Source organism: Melospiza melodia, chromosome 1, assembly GCF_035770615.1.
Source record: "Melospiza melodia melodia isolate bMelMel2 chromosome 1, bMelMel2.pri, whole genome shotgun sequence".
NCBI classification, from domain to species: Eukaryota; Metazoa; Chordata; class Aves; order Passeriformes; family Passerellidae; genus Melospiza; species Melospiza melodia.
The window spans coordinates 16,671,014-16,690,810 of NC_086194.1; the positions used below are offsets into that span (position 1 = coordinate 16,671,014).

The 19,797-nt window shown below is 36.8% G+C and overlaps 1 protein-coding gene across 5 annotated transcripts in view; it reads left to right on the forward strand.

The window, feature by feature from the left end:
- Positions 1 to 19,797, forward strand: part of MPP7 (MAGUK p55 scaffold protein 7) — a 146,456-nt gene that overhangs the window by 122,979 nt on the left and 3,680 nt on the right. For 3 of the 5 annotated variants that reach the window (XM_063149276.1, XM_063149269.1, XM_063149274.1), the window contains 6 exons: positions 791 to 829; positions 7,783 to 7,953; positions 14,757 to 14,837; positions 16,656 to 16,749; positions 17,810 to 17,918; positions 18,787 to 18,930. In XM_063149276.1, coding sequence (XP_063005346.1) covers positions 791 to 829; positions 7,783 to 7,953; positions 14,757 to 14,837; positions 16,656 to 16,749; positions 17,810 to 17,918; positions 18,787 to 18,930 — 638 coding nt within the window. The remainder of the gene's footprint in view (positions 1 to 790; positions 830 to 7,782; positions 7,954 to 14,756; positions 14,838 to 16,655; positions 16,750 to 17,809; positions 17,919 to 18,786; positions 18,931 to 19,797) is intronic. The other 2 variants (XM_063149285.1, XM_063149295.1) reach the window with 2 other exon arrangements.

Consider the following 19,797-nt stretch of genomic DNA (forward strand, 5'->3'; position numbering starts at 1 on the left):
TTATATGGCCATGAGAGGTCCTGAGCTTCTAACTAATACTGACAGACTATTTCTCTGGGATGGTAGAAGGTTCATCTGTGTGGTGTCATCCTTACTGTTTTCCTTTTGAGTTTCCCTCTGACTGTAGCTGGTTACTGTTATGTTTGCAGCATATGTTAAAGTAATAGCAGCTGATCTCTTGTGGTTTTTTGTTTGGTTTGTTGTTTTTTTTTTTTTTTTTTTTTTTAACTTAAGAAACTTTTGTTTATAAAAGCATTAGAAATTGTAGCTCATATTTTTGATCAAAGGGCCTCTGGCATGTAAAAATATACATTATAGCTATTTTATATTAAATGAGAGATGTGTTTTTGATCAAAAACCTTTCTGTCTAATCCAGTGAGCCAAAACATAAAGCTAAAGTTTGATAATGTATAGTTTACAAAAAAGCTTGATTTACATCAAATAATTTTGCTTTCTTTTAAGTGGCATATTTTCTATTAACTGATAAAACATGAATAATACAGTGTTAGAATTTTTTTTAGAATGTTTGTTGTCATCACAACTTTTGCTTGAAAAGGTAAAAAGATCAGTGTGCATGCTGCAAAGTCCAAGAATATCTCCAGCTAAAATATAAAACAATAAAGATTGTTTTATGTTTTTAAGAAAATGGCTTACTGAAGGCTTTTTAATGCTGTGCTTTGTACAGTTGTCATTTTAAAAATAATTTCTTCTGTATTTTTTGCTGGGCTTCTAACTTTTCTGCTTTATTTCTTGGCTCTTATTCTGTATGCTTTTACCCTTCGTCCAGAAGATGCTGAATGTGCTGGTCACAACAGTGGATCCTATCTAGGTGAGCAATTGGTTACAAAAGACAATTTTGTTCCTTTCTTTCAGCTTCTTTTCCCTGGAGCTACTGTGTCCACTTTGCTTTTGGGGGTAATCTGCATACAAATGTCCTTACTCTGCATGACAAATGCATGAATATTAAGGTTTTAAACATGGCTCATTGGATTTGACATAAAGGGTTTATATAGAGTATGCCTTTACCTGGTTAAACATAGGCTAATAAAATACTGGTTTGATCTTTAAGTCAAAATTTTTAAAGTACATGAAGCAAGCTACATGTTTAATGAAGCAAAAAGGTTACTGTATCATGAAAAATTATTTAAAGACACTCTCAAGGTTTTTTCAAGTTTTGTCTACGCGTTTTTTCTTTGTACATGTCTATCTAACCATTTTGGAGGATTCAGTAAGAATACAGAGCAAATTTGCAGGCACCAATTCTTTTTCCACATTACAAAATATCAGTCATAATAACTCAGTAGCTTAAATTTAGCTTTAAAGCTGCTCTGAGCTCAATGTATCATTGCGGGGAACGGGGAAGAGGAGGGGCAAGAGTCCTTTGGCTTCATTTTCAAGATTCCAAATTTCGAACAAAAGTAACATTTAAAAAAGGTGAATGTTCCATGATATGTTTCAACTTTTTAATTTGTGCCATTTTGAAACCTGTGTAAAAATATTTTAGTTGAAACTGTCCAGAATTCCTGCCAGCTGAAGGCTGGCTGGAGCAGATTTTGTGGCAACCAGCCCTTTTCCCAAGACTTTCATCCTCCTACTACAAGAGAAGTGGGGAGAAACTTGTCAAAGTACTTTAGTATTTCCAAGCCAGTGGGCTCACTGAAACTGTAGACTGTAAATTGGAGTTGTTTTAAATGTGGTATATAAACTACATCAGGTGCAGAAAAGTATATAATTGAAAGAACTCTGACCTGTTTAGAAAACCTCAGTGTGGTATAATTCCATTCTGTGCTTGTGGAACTTGTGAGGATCTGATCATGCTGAAAATGCACTTCTTACCTTTGTTAAGTAATCAACTAAGTTCATGTTGAATTGTAATTGTATTGAAATATTTGGGATGTTTGGAAAATGATAATTTGGATGTGATTCCAGATGAAATTAATTTTCCTCATCAAATAATTTCTTTGAAATATGAACAATACCACCTCCCACCCAGTATTTTCTTTCTGTATGTATGTATATTGCATGAATTCTTAGGGTGAGACTATCATGGCTTTGCAATCAGACCTTAGTAGGCTGCTGCTTTATTTGAGAATGAAGGTAACAAAACAAAATCCACCTTTTCTAGTACTGTAGCCTTTTTCACTGAAACTTTTTAGTCCATAATTACCAAAAAGACATGGCCATTTTAGGAAGGAGGCCTCTTGAGGAAGAAGATTGTTGTCCCAGAGGAAAAGAACAAAATATCAAGATGCATTGTAGTTTACTTAGGCAAAACTTTACAAAAATTATTCAGAATTACTAAGTACAGTTCAGGCAATGGTTTCTTTTTTGAGAGCTTCCATGTCATGGAATGTTGTCAGCAGTCCAGAAGTGGTACCTTCAGCCATCTCATGCTGGGTGTGTGGTTTTGGAGTGAGATGTCAGAGAGGAGAGTCAGAAGGCAGAAAAACTAATGTTAGGACTGGTTTTGGGGTAAGGACACAGGTATTTTCACTGATTGTGAATAAAATAAGTAGCTTTTTGGTTTAGAAATTAGAGATTCCTTGGAACTCTTCACTAAGAATCATTCATTTAAAACTTTCCTATAATAAGAACAAGCAGGTAGGCTTTTGACAGTTGATGTTACCATTCTTTTGCATGCAGTAACAGGACACAGTGATTTGTAATTCAGACTGTCTCATGTACTCCAGTGTCTCCTTGTTTCACAAACCATATATAGGGCTCTGGCACTTCAATCCGTGAACCAGATTGCTCTCTGAACACCCGACCCTCTCTGAAAGGATTTGTACTTCACACACATGCAAGGTAGTCATGAGGAGCACAGGAGGAGAGTCTTCAGAAGACAGAATCTCTGAACCATTTTGGAACAAATCTTTTATGTCCAAGGCTATACTGCTATTAATTTGAACCCTCTCCTCTAAAGTGACTCAGATAAGTTTTATGATTTTTCACCGAATTCTAATATTTAAGCCACAGTATGGTATCATATGTTTCTGCTGTAATTTCCTGAGGAATTGCTGAGGAAAATGTTAGGAGTTTGCCTTTGCCAAGCTTAAATTCTGGTTACATTGCTTGAACCTTTATGAACATACATAAATATAGATGAATATCATCTGTTTACTATTCTCAATTTCGTCTTTAAAATCCAGACATAATCTAAATTTTTACTAACCCTGTCTAAATGTGCAAGCTGGGAATCAGTCCAGAAGAAAACAGTGTAAGAAGTCTGCTCTGTGCAGTTCCTGTGTAACAATAGAAATCCTCAGTATACAGGCCAATGTAAAAAGAATACCAATATTTTGGGGGAAAAATAATATCCAGAAATATCTAGTAAAAATATTATTTTCATACAAACCTAGATAATGACCATGGTACCAAGCTTACTTTTGTCAGTAATATGAATACAATGGGTGCTCTTAAATGCATTTACAATTAAATAGAAGTTGTTTACTCTAAGATGAAATTAAATTCAGTGAAGAACTTATGTAATTTAAACACTTACTTAAGCACTGATTTTAGTGAATGAAAAGTAACAAAAGCTCATGTAAGTGCTTTATAGCATTCTGGAGTCTTCCTTGTGAATTTATGAAGCATGCATGAATTTATATGTTGTTATTTCCTGTTAGTGTAGTCTGTCTGAATTTGAGAAATTAACTTTCTGGTTTTATTAGTATATTTGGACTGAAATTTACACAACATAGTTGCAATCTACTTCTTCAGAATTATGTCATTAAATGTAAATAAGCACAACAATTTGCATTATCATCCTTTTAAAATATTGCAAGGCAGGCAGGTTCACACATTGTGTGTTTTCAGTTTGGATTCTGTGTGAGACCCCAGTGGATTTCTCTGTGTAAGTGGAAGGATGTTGTTCTGAGATGAAGAAGTGTACGCTGCTAATGGTTAAAAGAATAATCAAATTTTTCTGCTAAGGTTTTTTTTTTATTCTCAGAGATCTAAGTGATTTCTCTTTGCTTGTTGGGTCTGAAGTAAGTTTATTAGTAATGATTTTTTATTTCATATTGAAAAGTATAAGTTTTAAAGACATCAGTAGTTTGAGAACATTTGTTCTTAATATTTTCTTTCCAGAGCCTGCTCTTATTTCACCAAATCTGTTACATTCCAGCAGCAGTTTATGGGTTTGCATGTTCAGTAAGCTCCTAGACGTGTAGCTGTAACCAGTGAGCTGGTGCAAGCTTCTCAGTGTTCAGGAGATTATGTCGCTTTAGTGATAGAATTTTCCCCTTTTATTTTATAGTCTGCATACTTGGCAACTAAGGTTAATCTCTGCTGATACCCATATTCCACAGACAGAGTAGTCTGCAGCTCCTTTCATATTCATCAAGGTTTATATTATCAAATATTCTAGGCAAGCAATGCATTTTCCTTTTGTTCTTTATAGAAATTTACTTTTAACATGAATCATTTTATAGAAACCTTTTCTGCTGGATATTAGTATTGGGTTTGGTTCTCTGTAGTAATCATCACTGTAATGATGCTCTATTGTTAATTTAAATATATGAATTATGTTTTCAAAACTGTAAACATTAGTAGAATATCTTTTGCCTTTTCACAAATGTTTTTATTCCTTCAAAGTACAGCATTGTTTCAGTTCAGCTTAGTATTTTTGTGCAGTCATAGTTCCCATAACATAAAACGTAAAATGCAATTACAAATGCAGACATTCAATAGGAAATATTTATTAGCATTTCTGTAAAACAGCTTCTAGGTCACAGTAAACTTTTGCCATACATGAGAGGACATATATGGCAGATGATGAGAGATGAAGATGCTTTCAGGAAGGCAGCAGCAGTATCATAGAAGTCTTGGATTTATTTGAAACATCTTTCCTCTTGGAACTCTATGTTTTCCTTGGGTTTGAATGCTATTTAAAGCAAACTTTGCTGAGATTCTGTGCAGGCTATTCAGATGGACTTTGAGGAACAGTTTAAAATTCAAACTTTCAAATTGAAAATAGTCATAAAGTGGTGAAGCAAACAGCATGCCACAAACTTTTAATAGTCAGCAGTTTTACAGAGCATCTTCACCAGCACACTACAGAGAGGTCAGCCTTACTCTGGTTTCTATGTTTTTTTCACATTTGTTCTTTTTAATTAGTAGTGTTAAGATTAATTAGTAGTGTCTAAGTTCTTTTTGAACTTCTTGTTGAGCTTTCTTAATACACAGGACAATATTACTATTTTCATTTTACCAATGAGTTTCAGGGGCAGAAATATCAAATATTTTTTTCAAGGAAATGCATGTTAGCAATGGAATCATATCACCTGAGTCTTTATTATGTTTCCTGTGGAGCCTGTAAAAGTAAAAGTGACAAGGGACAAATCAGCCTGAAGACAGAGCTTAAAGATTTTCTCCTTTTTTCAAGGAGTGAAAGAAATTAAAATTCTTGAATAATCTATCACCTGATAGTTTGCTAATGAGATCTGAATAAATTGGTTGGAGAAAAGAGGAACAAGTTACAAATGTTCTTACCAAAACCTAAAAGTGGGGATTGAATTAATAGGAAGATTTTGCAGAAAAAATACTTTTCCTAAAGATTGCACAGTTCACCATTTAAGTGGAGGTTGAGAAGATGTTCTAGTGGCATTTTGAAACAGTTAATCAAGGGCATGGAGCTGTTGTTGATTGTAAGGTTAACACCAAACTGGAATGGAAACCACTGGCATAGCTTCATTTGATCATTATTCTTACTTTTTTACCTTTTCCAGATACATGGATTCTTGATCTTGTAACAAAGCTCTTAATTTTGTAAACCATTTAGTAGTCAATGGTGAAGAATTATTCTTTATTTTTTCTCTCTTTTTTGTTTTTCCATAAAATGATTATAAAGGAAAAAAAATGCAACAAACAGAATAATTTTCAGGGTTTGGGCAACATTTTTTTTGGTGTTTGGGTTTTTTTAATCAGGAGCATTTTAGATGAGGCCTCAGGGAACTTGTAACTCACTTCATGTATCTGTAGTCTGTATTGCTAAAGCTACTTTTAACCTTTCTTTATATAGCTGTCTGTACACTTAGGCATAGCTGTGATCAAGAGAACATCCTTGTGTTGTGATGGACTTCACCATAGGGCAGGCAAGATCTCCCAGGCCCTCTTGTGGGGGTGTCAGCTCTCCAATAAAGCATTTCTGTTTCTGACAGCATTCACTTCAATGTCAGCATTATTTCAATAATAAAATAACGTAACCCAGTCTATTTTATTATGTTTTCATATCTCATAATTTCATCTTTTTCTATGTCAGCCCACCTCCTACTTAGTCTGGACTATGTTGTACTTCTTAAAAATATCATCTGCCCTTTCTGTGGGTGCTAGTTCTTCTCCTTTGTCATAGATTTTCAGTTTACTTATTCATATTTTGAATATAAATGGGTTGACATCATGGTATTCTCAAAGAAATTTTTCTTCACCTTTTGTGTGTGTGCTTGTGTTGTAGATTCCCATAGGTATAGGGGTTCATATCAATTAACTAACTTGGTTAACATCCTCTGTGGTCCAGGTTCTGTGACAATTTATACTCAATGAAACTGTAGGTGTGCAAAGTGCTAAGCCTATAACTAAGCCTTGTAGCATTTCTCTTCAGATCGGGTGCTAAATATTTGCAGAACTGGATCTTGAACTTGCACAGTATTACCTTTGAAGAAGAAATTATAATATGACTACTTCTCAAACACCTAAACATACGTGCTGTTATAAGAATATGAGAACATTTTGCTGAAAATCTGGGGTCACCACTTACTGTCCCATGAAGTGCTCTGGGGAAAAACACCAACAACTTTTCTAGTATTTAAAGTATAGCTTGTGTTTACTCTACTACCACCAGACAGTGAGATTAGCTTTGCAGTCTTCACAGTCTTTCCTGTACTTTCTTATAGAACAAAAGCGGTGTTGTAGAGATACCAGTAAAATTTAATGTAATGCAATATAAAGGATTTATTTGAAAAACTCTAAGGTTGTCATTAACAGAGGACAAAATTAGTTTTTAACATGTAGTGTAAAACAGGTTTTTGTGCTGTTCTGTTTGAAAATGCCAATGATTCTCTCCTTTGAGAGTACTTAAAAGCTATGTGAAATTTCAAGTCTTCTCTAGAAGGCACAATAGATATCACACAGTTGATGCAATTATAAATATAGATTAATAGCAATATTAACTTTTAATTTCATAATATGGATACTGTATTGTCTAAGATGTTTCTAATTGTAATTTAATTGTGAGTGCTTGGATTGACTATTAAATGAACTCAGGAAAGGTTTAATGCAGTTTTTAAATATATCAGCATGGAGCTAAGCACAAGAGAATTGTTCCAGGAGTTATTCTCATTAACCCTTTCAACTACCAGATGTGTTTCTATCCTATGTTGTATTTGATGTCTGTGTGCCATAGTGATTTAATAGACGTGCATTAGATGTAGTATGAGACTCCAGCTTGCATGAATTGCCTTGTGTATTTATATCAATTTATAAGATACTCAAATTGCCTAAATAAATATATTAACAATTTATTAACAATTTTAATAGCAATTATATTTTGCAGTTTGTTGTTGCAAAGGTTCTGTTTTATTGGTAATCTTAATTTTGCAGTTTAAATAGGTACCTGATATAGTTTAAAAACATGGGAAATGTCATTCTAATGACCTGGCTTATTAAACATATAATACACATTTTATTCCATGCTCCAATCCATGAATGTTTGGAAGAGACTGTTGTCAAATGTTTTAAGAAGACTTATTTTCTTACTTTGAAAAAACCCTGTTCTTACTGCAGCTGGTTTTAGAAGAAGCTTTCGTCTTAGCAGAAAAGATAAAAAAACAAACAAGTCCATGTATGAGTGCAAGAAGAGTGACCAGTATGATACAGCAGATATCCCAACCTATGAAGAAGTTGCAAAATATAGACGACAACCTAATGAGAAATACAGACTTGTTGTTTTGGTTGGTAAGTTGTTTTATTTATTTTTGACCTGGTAAAACAGAGACCTGCTGATTAGCACAATGCTGATTAGCACAATGCTTACCAGAAAGTCATTTAGATTGGAAAGGATCTCAGGAATTCATCTGGTCCAGCCTCCCACTGAGTGAGATCAACACCAGGTTCTGAGCAGGTTGCTGATGGCAGCAGCTTTAGGAACCTGTATTCCCATCATGTTTTCCCTGTCTTATCTCACACCTCAGTAAAGAGGTGGTTTCCATCTTTTCAGTGAGTGTCAGAAGGGTGCTGGTGGGTCCCTCCAGGACATCTCTTCCCCAGGCCAGGCAAGCCCAGTTCCCTCAGTCTCTCTTGCAGGTCATGTGGTTCAGCTCCTGACCATCTTCAAGGCCCTCTGATATCTTTGATCCAGTTTATCCAACAGTATTTTAGTGCAGGGCTTGTTGTGAACAGAGTATTCCTCACAAGGGACTGACAAGTGCTGAGTGAAGGGGAAGAATCATTCCCCTCTGTCCATGGGCCAGGCTCTTGCTGGTCCAGCCCAGTCTCCTGTTACCCTTCACTGCTGCCAGCGAGCGCTGGGGACTCGTGCTTAGCTCTGCCCACCTGTGCCCCAAGGCCCTTGTCATCCAGCCAGTCAGTGCCCAGCCTGTAATGCAGAACTTTGTCCTCATCAAATTTCACTAAGTTCTGCCAGCCTGTGCCTGGAGCTCTCTGGATGGAAGTCCTGCCCTTGAGCAAGTCACTTGTATCACTCATCTTGCCACGAGCAAGCTTTGTAAGGGCCCAGTCTGTGTCATTGGTATGGATGTGAAACAGAGTGTGTCCCAGGGAAGTCCCCTTATAATGAGTCATAGAGAACAGACCAATAACCCCTTCCCTTTGAACATGCTCCATTTTTCCACCTGTCTGTAGCCCACTTTTCAAACCAGGGCAACAGGATATCTCAACAACTTGGATATAAGGATGCTTTAGGAGATCGTGTTCAGAGCTTTCCTAAACCAAGGGGAGATGACATTAAAATACAGCTACCATGGTTACAAGTCTGAATGTGGCAGTCAAGCTGTACTAAAACTCAAAAGAAGTATGTTGATATTCTACTCTTAGTGATCAATCAATATATCTTTGTGGGGAAAAAACCCCAAAAGAACAGAATAAATACCTGAGGTCAATGAAGACAGACAATGAAAGCGGAAAGAAACAAAACCACCTACTGCATTAGAAAAAGTAAATGGACAACTAGTAATAAAGGTGGATGCAATGTGGACCTCTGTAGTCCAAGGATGAATGCAAACATAGCTTCAGAGGACTCAACATATTATTCTTAGTCAGCTTTCTGTTCTTCTATTATCTGTCACTGCCATGGCTTCCTCACAGCATTTATTGTATAACCAAAATGCCTTGCTTTAGTCTCCCAAAAAGAGAGAAAGTGCATTATTTTAACCTTTTCAAAGGTAACAATTGGAGTACCAATGAGTAATAAGTAACCATCACTAGGAGTGAGAAATGTCTCATTGATTATTGTTTCCTTGACAGTAACACATAGGCTGGTTCTTCATTAGTAAAATTTCCTCCATTCTGAAAGCAGCAGAGCAGAGAAATATGACCCTCTATCAGGGACTGTTAGGAACTGTTGAGTAGCTGTGTTTTTATATAGCTCATATCCAAGGGAACATTAAATTGAGTTTTTAATAAACAGTTTTGTCACTCTCCAGCACTAAAAATCAGCCACCTACTAGTGTGATCACTGTGAGATTTTGAGTAATATACAACAAGTAATAACATGGTTGAGTTGATTTTACAGTTACATCAACAGAGTGTAGTGCAAAAGTGTGATAAGTAGACTTTTTATAACAAATTGCATATGTCTGATCTAAGGAATGCCTAGAGATTCCATTTGATTTTTGTTGTAATAAATCAAATGAAGAAAGAGTGCTTTTTCAGTAACAAAAGCAATTCAGAAATTTATTGCGGACTTCAGTAATTCTAATGTTTTTTCTCTGGATATTAAGAGCAGCTTAAGTCTGGCCAATACCATAAAAATGTCTTGGGCAAAATGTGGAAAAAACTAGCAGAGCTAAGCAATACAGGTATAGTAGAAGCAAATACATTTTAAAAGCTTTTTGTGTGCCAGTAGCAGCATTCCTTATAATACATCGACTATAATTTGTATAGTAGTACTAGGAAAGAAAGGGAGATATAATTAACTTATAGCTGTAATTGGTGGAAGCACTAGATGTCTGTTGTGTTGAGCTAGGTCTAAATATATTATTTACTGTTTAAAAGGGGACATTTAGGTTTGGTTTTGCCTTCTTTTAGGAGGAGGGAGTTTGACAACTTTAAAACAAATTTGACTTCATTTTGAATAGGTCTAGTCTAATTTAAAGAACATGAATTGCACACACAGTAATTTCAGTGCTCTGTTGTGTGTTACACACTACTCTCAGATTCAGCTCAATGTAGCAGTTTGTCAAGATTTTACCTTGCCTGCAAATCTAAGTTCATGAATAAAGCTCTGCAAATCCTAGGGGCTAATATGACATCATCTGAAGCAGTAATGATACAAATATTTTTGTATGCTTTTAATTGTTAGGATTGTGATGAGTCTGGTAAAAACAAATTTATCCAATAGTATGTCATCAGTCTGCTTCTAGTAACTTACTGTTCCCAAGCTGCTAAGAAATCCTAAAGTCTTCCACCACAAATATTGCCTGCATCCTAAGCATAACATACCTCACAGCCCTATCAGACAAAGGTAGAATATTTTAATATGACTTGTATTATTTAGACACTAGAATTTTCATTTATATTAATGAGGGAAAAGCTCTGTTCACAATGTCTTCTGCTCTGGTGAATTTTAAGGGCCAGAGTAGCATAAATTTTATTTCTTTAGAGTTAGAATGAATGTGCTACCTGCAATAACTTTATCTGGCATAGTTTCAGCTAAGTCAGAGCTTTCTGAAGGGGCAGGATAAAGCAAAGTTGTCAGTAACAAGCCATGAGCACTTGTCCCCAAGAGCACACACTGTTATGTGCATGCAGTGTGATCACTGGAGGTGTGCAGAGCCTTTCAGGTGCTGTGGTCCCCCATGGTGATGCTTCTGTCCAAAGTGGGCAGTGGTGGAAGCAAGGAACAGAGGCATGTAGCCATAAAGGAGAAGTTGTTACTGGTGTCTGACATGATCAGAAAAGCCTCTGTCTCTGAATGGTGCTGCCAGTACTTCCCACAAAGATGTGCTTCTGGTCACTACTGAAAAGAAAAAGAATCTGGGACTGAAAAAGCTCTCTATTTGTTGTATTGCTTAGATATTGGGTTTTTTAATCCATCACCTCTGGTTTTATCATGAAGGAGTTATGATGAGGCCAGGTCTATTTCAGAGCAAAGGAGGATGAAATGAAAGGGCTGTTTAACTCTCCACCTCTCCTGACTTAGCTTTAGCATGTTCAGTAATGGCTTGCAGAGTTTTAATTGATTTACAGCAGTAGTGCAGGAAAATGGCCTACCATGGCCATGCTATTCCAGTCAACTAACTGAACAATGAAGAAAGAGACCTATAATTGCTATCTGCTTTAAAACTTCCTGACTGAAGGCATGGGAAGGTCAGCAAGGTTCAGGAACAAATACATAGGATGTAACACAGTGCCTAGCCTTGCCCTTGAGAACACCAGTATGAACTCACTGATCCTACTTCAGTGAGCAGCAGATATCAAACTAACTCCCACTGCTTGTTAAAATGTACAGAAACACAAAATAATGAGGTTCTCTTTTGCTACCACACTGAGCTGCAGTCAGACATGCATGTGCAGTCATAGCATTGTAGTGTACTAGGAACTGAGCCACAGAGCCTCTCCCAGGGCAGGTCTCCTACTGGGTTCTTGTTATCCCAGCAGGAATATTGTCATCTAACTCAGAAAATCTTTTCTGAAGGACCACTCTCCCTTTCTTTTCTTTCCAGAAGTCTATTAGGAGCTCATTATGTGTCTGTGGCTGTAGAATGGCTGGTTGGCTCAACCCTCCCAAGACCTAAACTTAGTTTTTTCAGTTTTCTTCAGATGTGTCTGAGTCGTACAAAATTTAGTGCAAGTTTTAATGATTGGTAGTTTAATTCTGCAGATGTTTCTCAATAAAGTGAGGTAGGCACTGCAGTCCACTTGTGCAGGATTTGACCATTAACATGACTTAGCATGCAACAGCAAGCAGCACAAATGTTCCTTTAAAAAAGTAAGCAAAATATCTCTAAATCTGTCAGCACAACTGTAAATATTGCTGGGGTGATTTATGGTAAACCAAAACTACACTACAGACATGGATCCTGGATGTCTTCTATTTGAGTATAAGAATCAGGGTTATCCTTTTAAATCCTGACGCTTTATTCTCTTTTTGAGTTCAAATTGTGTTCAGATTCATAACTATTAGAAACTGGCATCTTTCTCTGCTGCATGAAAACAAAAAGAATATTTAGAAGGAAACTGTATATTAACTTGGGAGAGATAGTATAAAAATCTATATAATGAATGGATGGCTTTGCTGAGCTGGAATCAGACTTCAGTGTCCATATGCTACAGTTATGAGAACTCTGTGAAGACAGCAGTGAAAAATAAGACTCTACACCTTTCAGTTGTTTAATTTAAAGATTATTTTAAAATGTTAATCTGGAAGGGGACACAGTAGTAATGAAGTTGTGATCTGGAAACAGAGTTAAGATGTTTCCAAAGCACGTGTCACAGGAAGTGAAGCTGGGACTTGTTATATATAAATAGAGCTAAAAGCATACTGTTGATTTGACAGCATGTAGACTAAGGAAATAATATTTGTGTGGATGTGATTTAAAAATCATTCTATTACTTTTAAGCAAAAAAAAAAAAATATTTTTTGCTTAAAAGTAATAGAATGATTTTTAAAAACTGAATTCCATTTGGTTTGGTTTACTTTGCTAGGATATAAGAGTTTTAATTACTTTTCCTATAAAAGTCCATATTTGCCTTAAAGAGCTAAACTCTTATAAAAAGGAAAAAAATTTAAATGATAACAAAAGTAATGCCATTATCTCCATAACACATTGCTGTCCTCTGCAGACATGCACCAGTAGAGGCTGCTGTACACCATATTAAATAAACATTTATACATACTGATAGATTAATTTACAGGAAGGTCAGAGATGGAACTTGAAATGTAGTTGTGTGTTTAACTGATGTGAACACATAGAAACTTTAAATGTAGAAACTCTAAGAGTCTACAGTAGAACCATAGTCTGGGGGTAGCAGCAAAGTAGCAAGCCCTTGCTTTTCATCATTAGTGTTTCAACTCCAGACAGGGTGTAATGTCATTTTTACAGATACCTGTTTCACAGATACATTTTTTCAGTACCGCAAGGTACTGAAGCATCGGTGTGTTTTTGGACTGTCACTAGTAAGTAGTGGTTACAACACTGTTTTATTGAAATTTTTATTAGGGTTTGAACATTTTTACAATGTTTAAAATGTGTTTGTTAAGAAGCACTCCATATACACGTGTCCCTTTTACTAAATGTGCAAGAATTTTCCTTAAAACCACAGGTATTATCCTTGCATTATTTAGGCTATGGTTCCAATGACTCATTCTCCTTTGCCTTCTGCTGTTGATCTGGCTCTGTGGAAATGAAGGCTCTCCACTGTCAGAAATGTAAGAACATGCAGAGCTGAGCTCCCTTCACACACAGCAAGCACCATGGCCCTGTCACCACAGTGGGCAGGCAGGGCATGGAGGGCTCCTGGGGACAGGCAGCGAGTGCCTGTGGAGCCTTTGAGACCTCACAGGACAGAGTGCCCTCACGGAGACCTAAAGCACCACTGGCAAACAGCTAAGAATTAGGGACAACCCGAAAGCCAAGAGGAACATCTTGCTCTGTTGCTTCCAGTGCAGTGCTACTCAAGTGGAGGTGGAGGAGACAGGTCAAAAAAATTCCATGCAGTCTTTGTTTCTTCCTGCCATCCTCCTTCCAAGAGTGGTCTCTCTTTGGCAGTCGCATGAAGAAGGAAACATTTGCTTTGGACCAGTTCAAACAGCAGGCAGGAGACAAGCACAGTTTAAAAGAAAATCAATAACAAAGAAAGAAACCCAAACATCCCAAATGGGTTGTGACCTGGCAAGTACTGCCCTTCCTTCCTCTCTCCATGCAGTGCCACCCTCACGCAGTCGAAAGGTGGATGGTGACAGCTACAGGCAGCCAGGAGCTGGGCAGTGTTCCTGCCTGCAGCAGGGGCTGGAAGGAGCAAAGCTCCCAGGGCATGGCAAGGTGGCAGCAATTGTCCCCAGGGGCATCTGGAGCAGGCGAGGGATGCAGCAGCAGGAGGGAGTGAGGCCATGCTGAAACACAGAGTGCAGAGACTTTGGGGGCACTTTGCACATGCCAGCTGGGGTCCTCTAGTCTGCAAGCTGGGGGTATTCTGGCAAAATAAACAGCCAAAACCGCTTTTGGTTCTGGAAAGTTGCAGGTTGGCATGCAGGGGTTTGTAGCAGGGGTGAGATGGAGGTGGGTGCATGCTGAGGGTAATTGCTGCAGAAAAGAAAGTCAGCTTTGCTGGCAACTTATTTTCACTGATATTTCCTCAGTAATAAAGTCAGAACAGAGTAACTGCCAACTGCATCCCCTGAAATTTGTCAGCTCTGTATATACTAGGAGAGGCTGGAACCATGGGTGTTTCCAAATCCCTGACTAAAAGGCAGTAATGTCACAGCTAGAGGCTATGTAGCCTTACCTTGGAGCATACTTGCACCTGAAGAGACAAGAGACAACTGGCTGTTGGGAAACAGGACAATTTTTTTCTTTCAGGTCCTGTAGGGGTTGGACTGAATGAACTTAAACGGAAATTGCTAATCAGTGACACGCAGCACTACGGGGTAACAGTGCCACGTAAGTAAAAATGCACTCCTATTCTCTAATGATATCATTGCATTATTAGCCTTTATTATTGTGTATTACCTTTAAGGTATTTTTAAGTTTAGGTCTCTAAATGCATGCTTGGCATCCAAATTGCTTTTCTTATTTTTAAAAGTGCTGCTGCAGTTCTGCATTAAATAGCATTGATTTAACTGATAGAGCTTTTTGGCTCAGAGGTATTGCAGTACACTTTCAGTACAAGTTTAGCATGATTGATGTCAGTGAGGTTTAGTAAATGAAACTCAGCTGAAGAACACCCTGGATTTGGCTGTAAAGCTCTGAAATGTACTCTGTTACCAAGGCTTGCATTCAGCAAACTGGCCTTTATCTGTTAGGCTGAAAAATGAAGATTTATTATAAACAGTTGAATCCAGTGAATAAATTAATGAAATCCCTTTTATTAGCTTTAGAAGAGATGACCTGGGGAAGTTTTTTCCTCTTTCCTGTTTCTGACCAAGTAGTGTGATTTTTATAAAACTGAGTAACATTGTGTTATACCAACTTCTACAATTCTTTACTGGATTTTCTTTAATATGAAGAACTCAACAGTTTTAGACTTTGATTTCTTGGTTTGCTTTCTACTTGTACCTTCTATAGGGAACCTTCACAAATATGGCTCCAACATTATGAATTTGGGAGATTCTCTCTCAGGTTTTTTGCAAGTGCAGATATTCTGTGAAGTGTATATATATGTATGAATGAATTTCCTAAGTAGAAAAATTAATGCATTTAGTTTGGCAAATCATTTCTTTTGCATATATTTGCTTCAACTGGATATTGAAAGCAACAATAACAAAAAAATCTAGATGTTCCCAAAATATTTAATACATTGAAGTATGTGCAATCATTTGCCCAAAAATATTTCTCTAAAAGTTGACAGTATTCATCAAGCTACCTTCTCTCCTTTCTCTTCCAAATTTGTGGTTATAAGTTAAACATGTAAAGGAATCCCTCTCCCTGAAATTCAGTAAGTCAGGACTTGGAGGGAGAGTGAGGTTCCTGTCTTGGAAATGTTCCTCATTGTGTCTGCCTAAAAGGAGTGATAGATCAAATGGCATTTAAGTCTCTGTTGCTGCAAGCAGGTTTTGTATGTCCATATGTGGTGAAGAATGCATGATGCTGTAATATTCAACTTGTTCAAAACAGGATGTTTTAATGGGTTCATTAATCATAAATGACAACCCCTCAAATATTATAAGCAAAACCCTATACCAACTTGGGGGAGAGTAAGAAGTGCAAATAATACAAGGCTATTGAAAGAAAATGGAATTCCTATTTTTAGTCACAGGATAAAGAAAAGCACTAAAACATAAAGTTCACACCCTATTTTTTTATTACCATGCTTCACATACCATGGCTACAAGAGTTGTTAATGAACATAACATTTTATAAATCAGGATGGTGTGCTTTGTTTCCCTTTATGGTCTCGTATGCTAATAAGTTTAACAAGAGGCAAGGCTGGGGTAATTGTTATGGACTGCTGTTCCTTTTATTATTCAGCTGTCCTCATTTTATTGGATTTTTCCACTAGTTAATAAAAAATGATAATCTGATACTTGTCCAATAGTTTTTTTCCTGATTTTCCTGCATGCATTTAAAACTCAATTCTGTCATGTGCTTGTGTGCTGCCTACCAGATCCAGAGCAGCCTTATGTGCTTCAGAGAAGTGAGGGAAGTGCTATGCTTAGTATTGCACAAAGGGTCTGTGCTTTTCAGCTTTTCCTGAACTGGTTTGCATTATATTGTTTTGTGCATATTTTCCTTTTTTTCTTTTATATGATGAAACTGCAGACACTACCCGTCCAAGGAGAAGCCAAGAAAGTGATGGTGTCGAATACATTTTCATTTCCAAGCACTTGTTTGAGACAGATGTACAGAATAACAAGTATGTTGAAGAGATTTTTAACTAGAACTGCAGTTAAAACAATGGTTTATTATAAAATGGGGCTGGTTGTTATTTTAGATAATAAGTCAAAGTGGATATAATTTGCAGTGATTTGAGGATGTGTTAAAATTACATGTTGTTATATAAGCAGCTGGGGAAAATTATGGAATATGTGTAAACACAAGAGTTTCTAAGCTTACAAGTAGTTTCAGTACCTCAGCTCCTCAAGGAGACACTGAAATTAGAGGTGCTTGGGATGGGGGAGCATTTTTTTAATACAGCATCTTCTGTCATAGCACTAAAGCACTGCAGCTCTAGGGAAGGGGGCTGCAGACGTGCCTGAGTCAATGTTTGCATAGTTCTGCTCTCTTTCAGGCCAGGCACTTCCTCTGCTTTTGAATTTAGATATCTACAGTGAAGGCCCTGCCTGTACACCCTCCAGAAAGTAAACTAAAATGAAGAGACAATGGTAGCATCGCGCTCTCCAGCAGCCTGTAAAATTCTGTAGCTTGAAATTCTGCCCCAGTTTCAGAGGGCAAAAGTGTATTAGACACAAAGCTGTGGGTTTTATTGAAACTTCAAACTGTGCTTTGCTTTTCTGGCAAATAGTGCTTGTACTTTTATAGCAAATAACCAGCCGCCTTGGTTCCACCAGCACCGTCATCACTCCTCCTCTTCTGAGACACAGAATTTGGATATTCTGTAGTGTGCAATGAAATTTCAGTAGTTTCTATTGTTTAGCTTATCCACTGTTTTATTGCATTGCATTAGTTCAGAAAAAGAGGTGATGGAAAACATTAGTGGGCTGTTGGACTACAGTGCTTTTTTCTCTTTAACTGTAATACAAGCAGGTGTTACTGATTTGAAAGCAGTAAAGTAGAAGATTTCTTAAAATTGACATGCTGAAGTACTTGACAGCATTTCCTTTATAAAACACGGTAGAACTCTCATGTAAAGTAAAATATTTTTGCTTCTGAATTAAATCTTATAAAGCATACTGCTAAGCTTTTTTTCTGGAGAAAATGGAAATTATTTCAGTTGTTTTTACCTTCTGCCACAGGTTTATCGAGTATGGCGAGTATAAGAATAACTACTATGGAACAAGTTTAGACTCTGTTCGGTCAGTTCTAGCTAAAAACAAAGTTTGTTTGTTGGATGTGCAGCCTCATGTAAGTAAGCATGTCTTCTGTACTCTTGTACTTCCCCATATTGCATATTAGAATCCTGGTAAAAAATATTTCTCAAAAGGTGTGCTTTATCCCACACTGAATGACTGTTGAGTGGCTTTTCTTGCTCGCTTTAGCTAAGCAAGGCTCTCTGAAAGAGATAAATATACAGCCAGTAAATAAAGGAATTGGAAGCCCTGCAGCATAATACTTAAGATTTAATTACAGAATGCTCCTATATTTCCATTTATCTTTCTGTTAGTTTGGGCAACAGATTGTCTCTGAAACTGTAATTTCAGAATAGTTTTGAGTTATCACCAAGTCCAGCAACTCTCTCTCACATGTTTCACTACAATGTTCATGCCAAGGGTTTCCATGCAGGATGGACATGAGTCAAGGAACGCACTAAATGTGATGTTGGCTGGATAATTGCTAAGAATATTCCTCTCTAAACCATTTTTTGTTCATTGACCTTGTCTTTCAACCCTGCTGAACAGCTCCACTGGGAATTTTGTTGCTCCTAAAAACCACAATGCTTCTAGGAGCTGGACTAGTTTGTTTAAACCCAGCCAGAGCATCTCTTCTCCAAAGGTGGCCAGTGTATGGTTGAACTTTTTCTCCTCCACTAAATACCTGCTCTTCTCCTCCATCCTCTCACTGCCAGTGGCACTGAAGAAAGAGTTTTCTTACCTTTCTGAAAATTCCCCTTAGATGAATCAATGCTGGTCAGCAGAGCAGGATGGCAGTAAATGAAAAATAACTGCCTAGAAATGCTTTATGGGTTTATTATGGTCAATGGGGAGTTTCTTTTATTACAGTAAATTCCATTGTGCAAAATAAACTAATTAATTAAAATCTTTCCTCTTCCCAGACAGTGAAACACTTGCGGACATATGAGTTTAAACCATTTGTTATATTTATAAAACCTCCATCACTTGACCGTTTGAGAGAAACCAGAAAAAATGCCAAGATTATTTCAAGTAAAGATGATAAGGGAACTGCAAAACCCTTTACTGTAAGTATAATTAGTCATGGCAAATCAGGAGAACCTGTCAGGAGTTTTTTTGTAGCAGTTCACCTTGAAAATAAAGGTGATCTCTGGTTCTTATTGACAGCACTTGTCAGGGCTTACATGAGCATCTTGCTGTTTCTCAACCTCTCTCACACTGCACATTTACTGTGGTGTTTTCATTGTTTGATGTGCTCATGGGTATTCACAGTTTCCATGCTCCTCTGACTTTATGTCAATAAAGAACCCCCACAGTGCAAGCATATCTTTATAAGATATAATGCTGTGAATTTTCTTTAAAAAATTTGTACCTGGACTTAGATGTTTCTATTCAAATAAAAGAATTTGTTTTGTCAACTGTATTAGGGGTCTAAATTTAGAGGAAAATGCAAATATAAAGAACCAATTGAAAAAGTAAATGGTCCTTTAATAAAAAACCCATATTTGTGGATAAGAGAAGTAGAGGGTTTTTAAAATGTTATAGAAAAATTGAACATTGTAAGAAAGAAGAGATATCTAAGCAAGGAACAAATGATGGTTTTTGTGAATAATCAGAAAAAAAATAACATTACCCAATATTAACCTACTTACTTCCTTGTAATATAGTGAAATCATATTTTAATTGAATCTACAGCAAAGTTGGTCATCATTAGATTGTTTATCTGTATTTACAGTGTGTGTCATTTTTCCTCATTCAGGTGTCACTTCAGATTTTTTAGATTTTGTTTCCAAGTGAGTCACAGATATAGTCACTGACTGTATCTGTGTAAAATGTGCATTTCGAATAGTTTGGAAATTACATTCTGTAAGAAACTTTGGTTTGTGGTATATAAAAAGTAAGAGGAGTTTGTTCTTAAGAGCAACCTTCAGGCC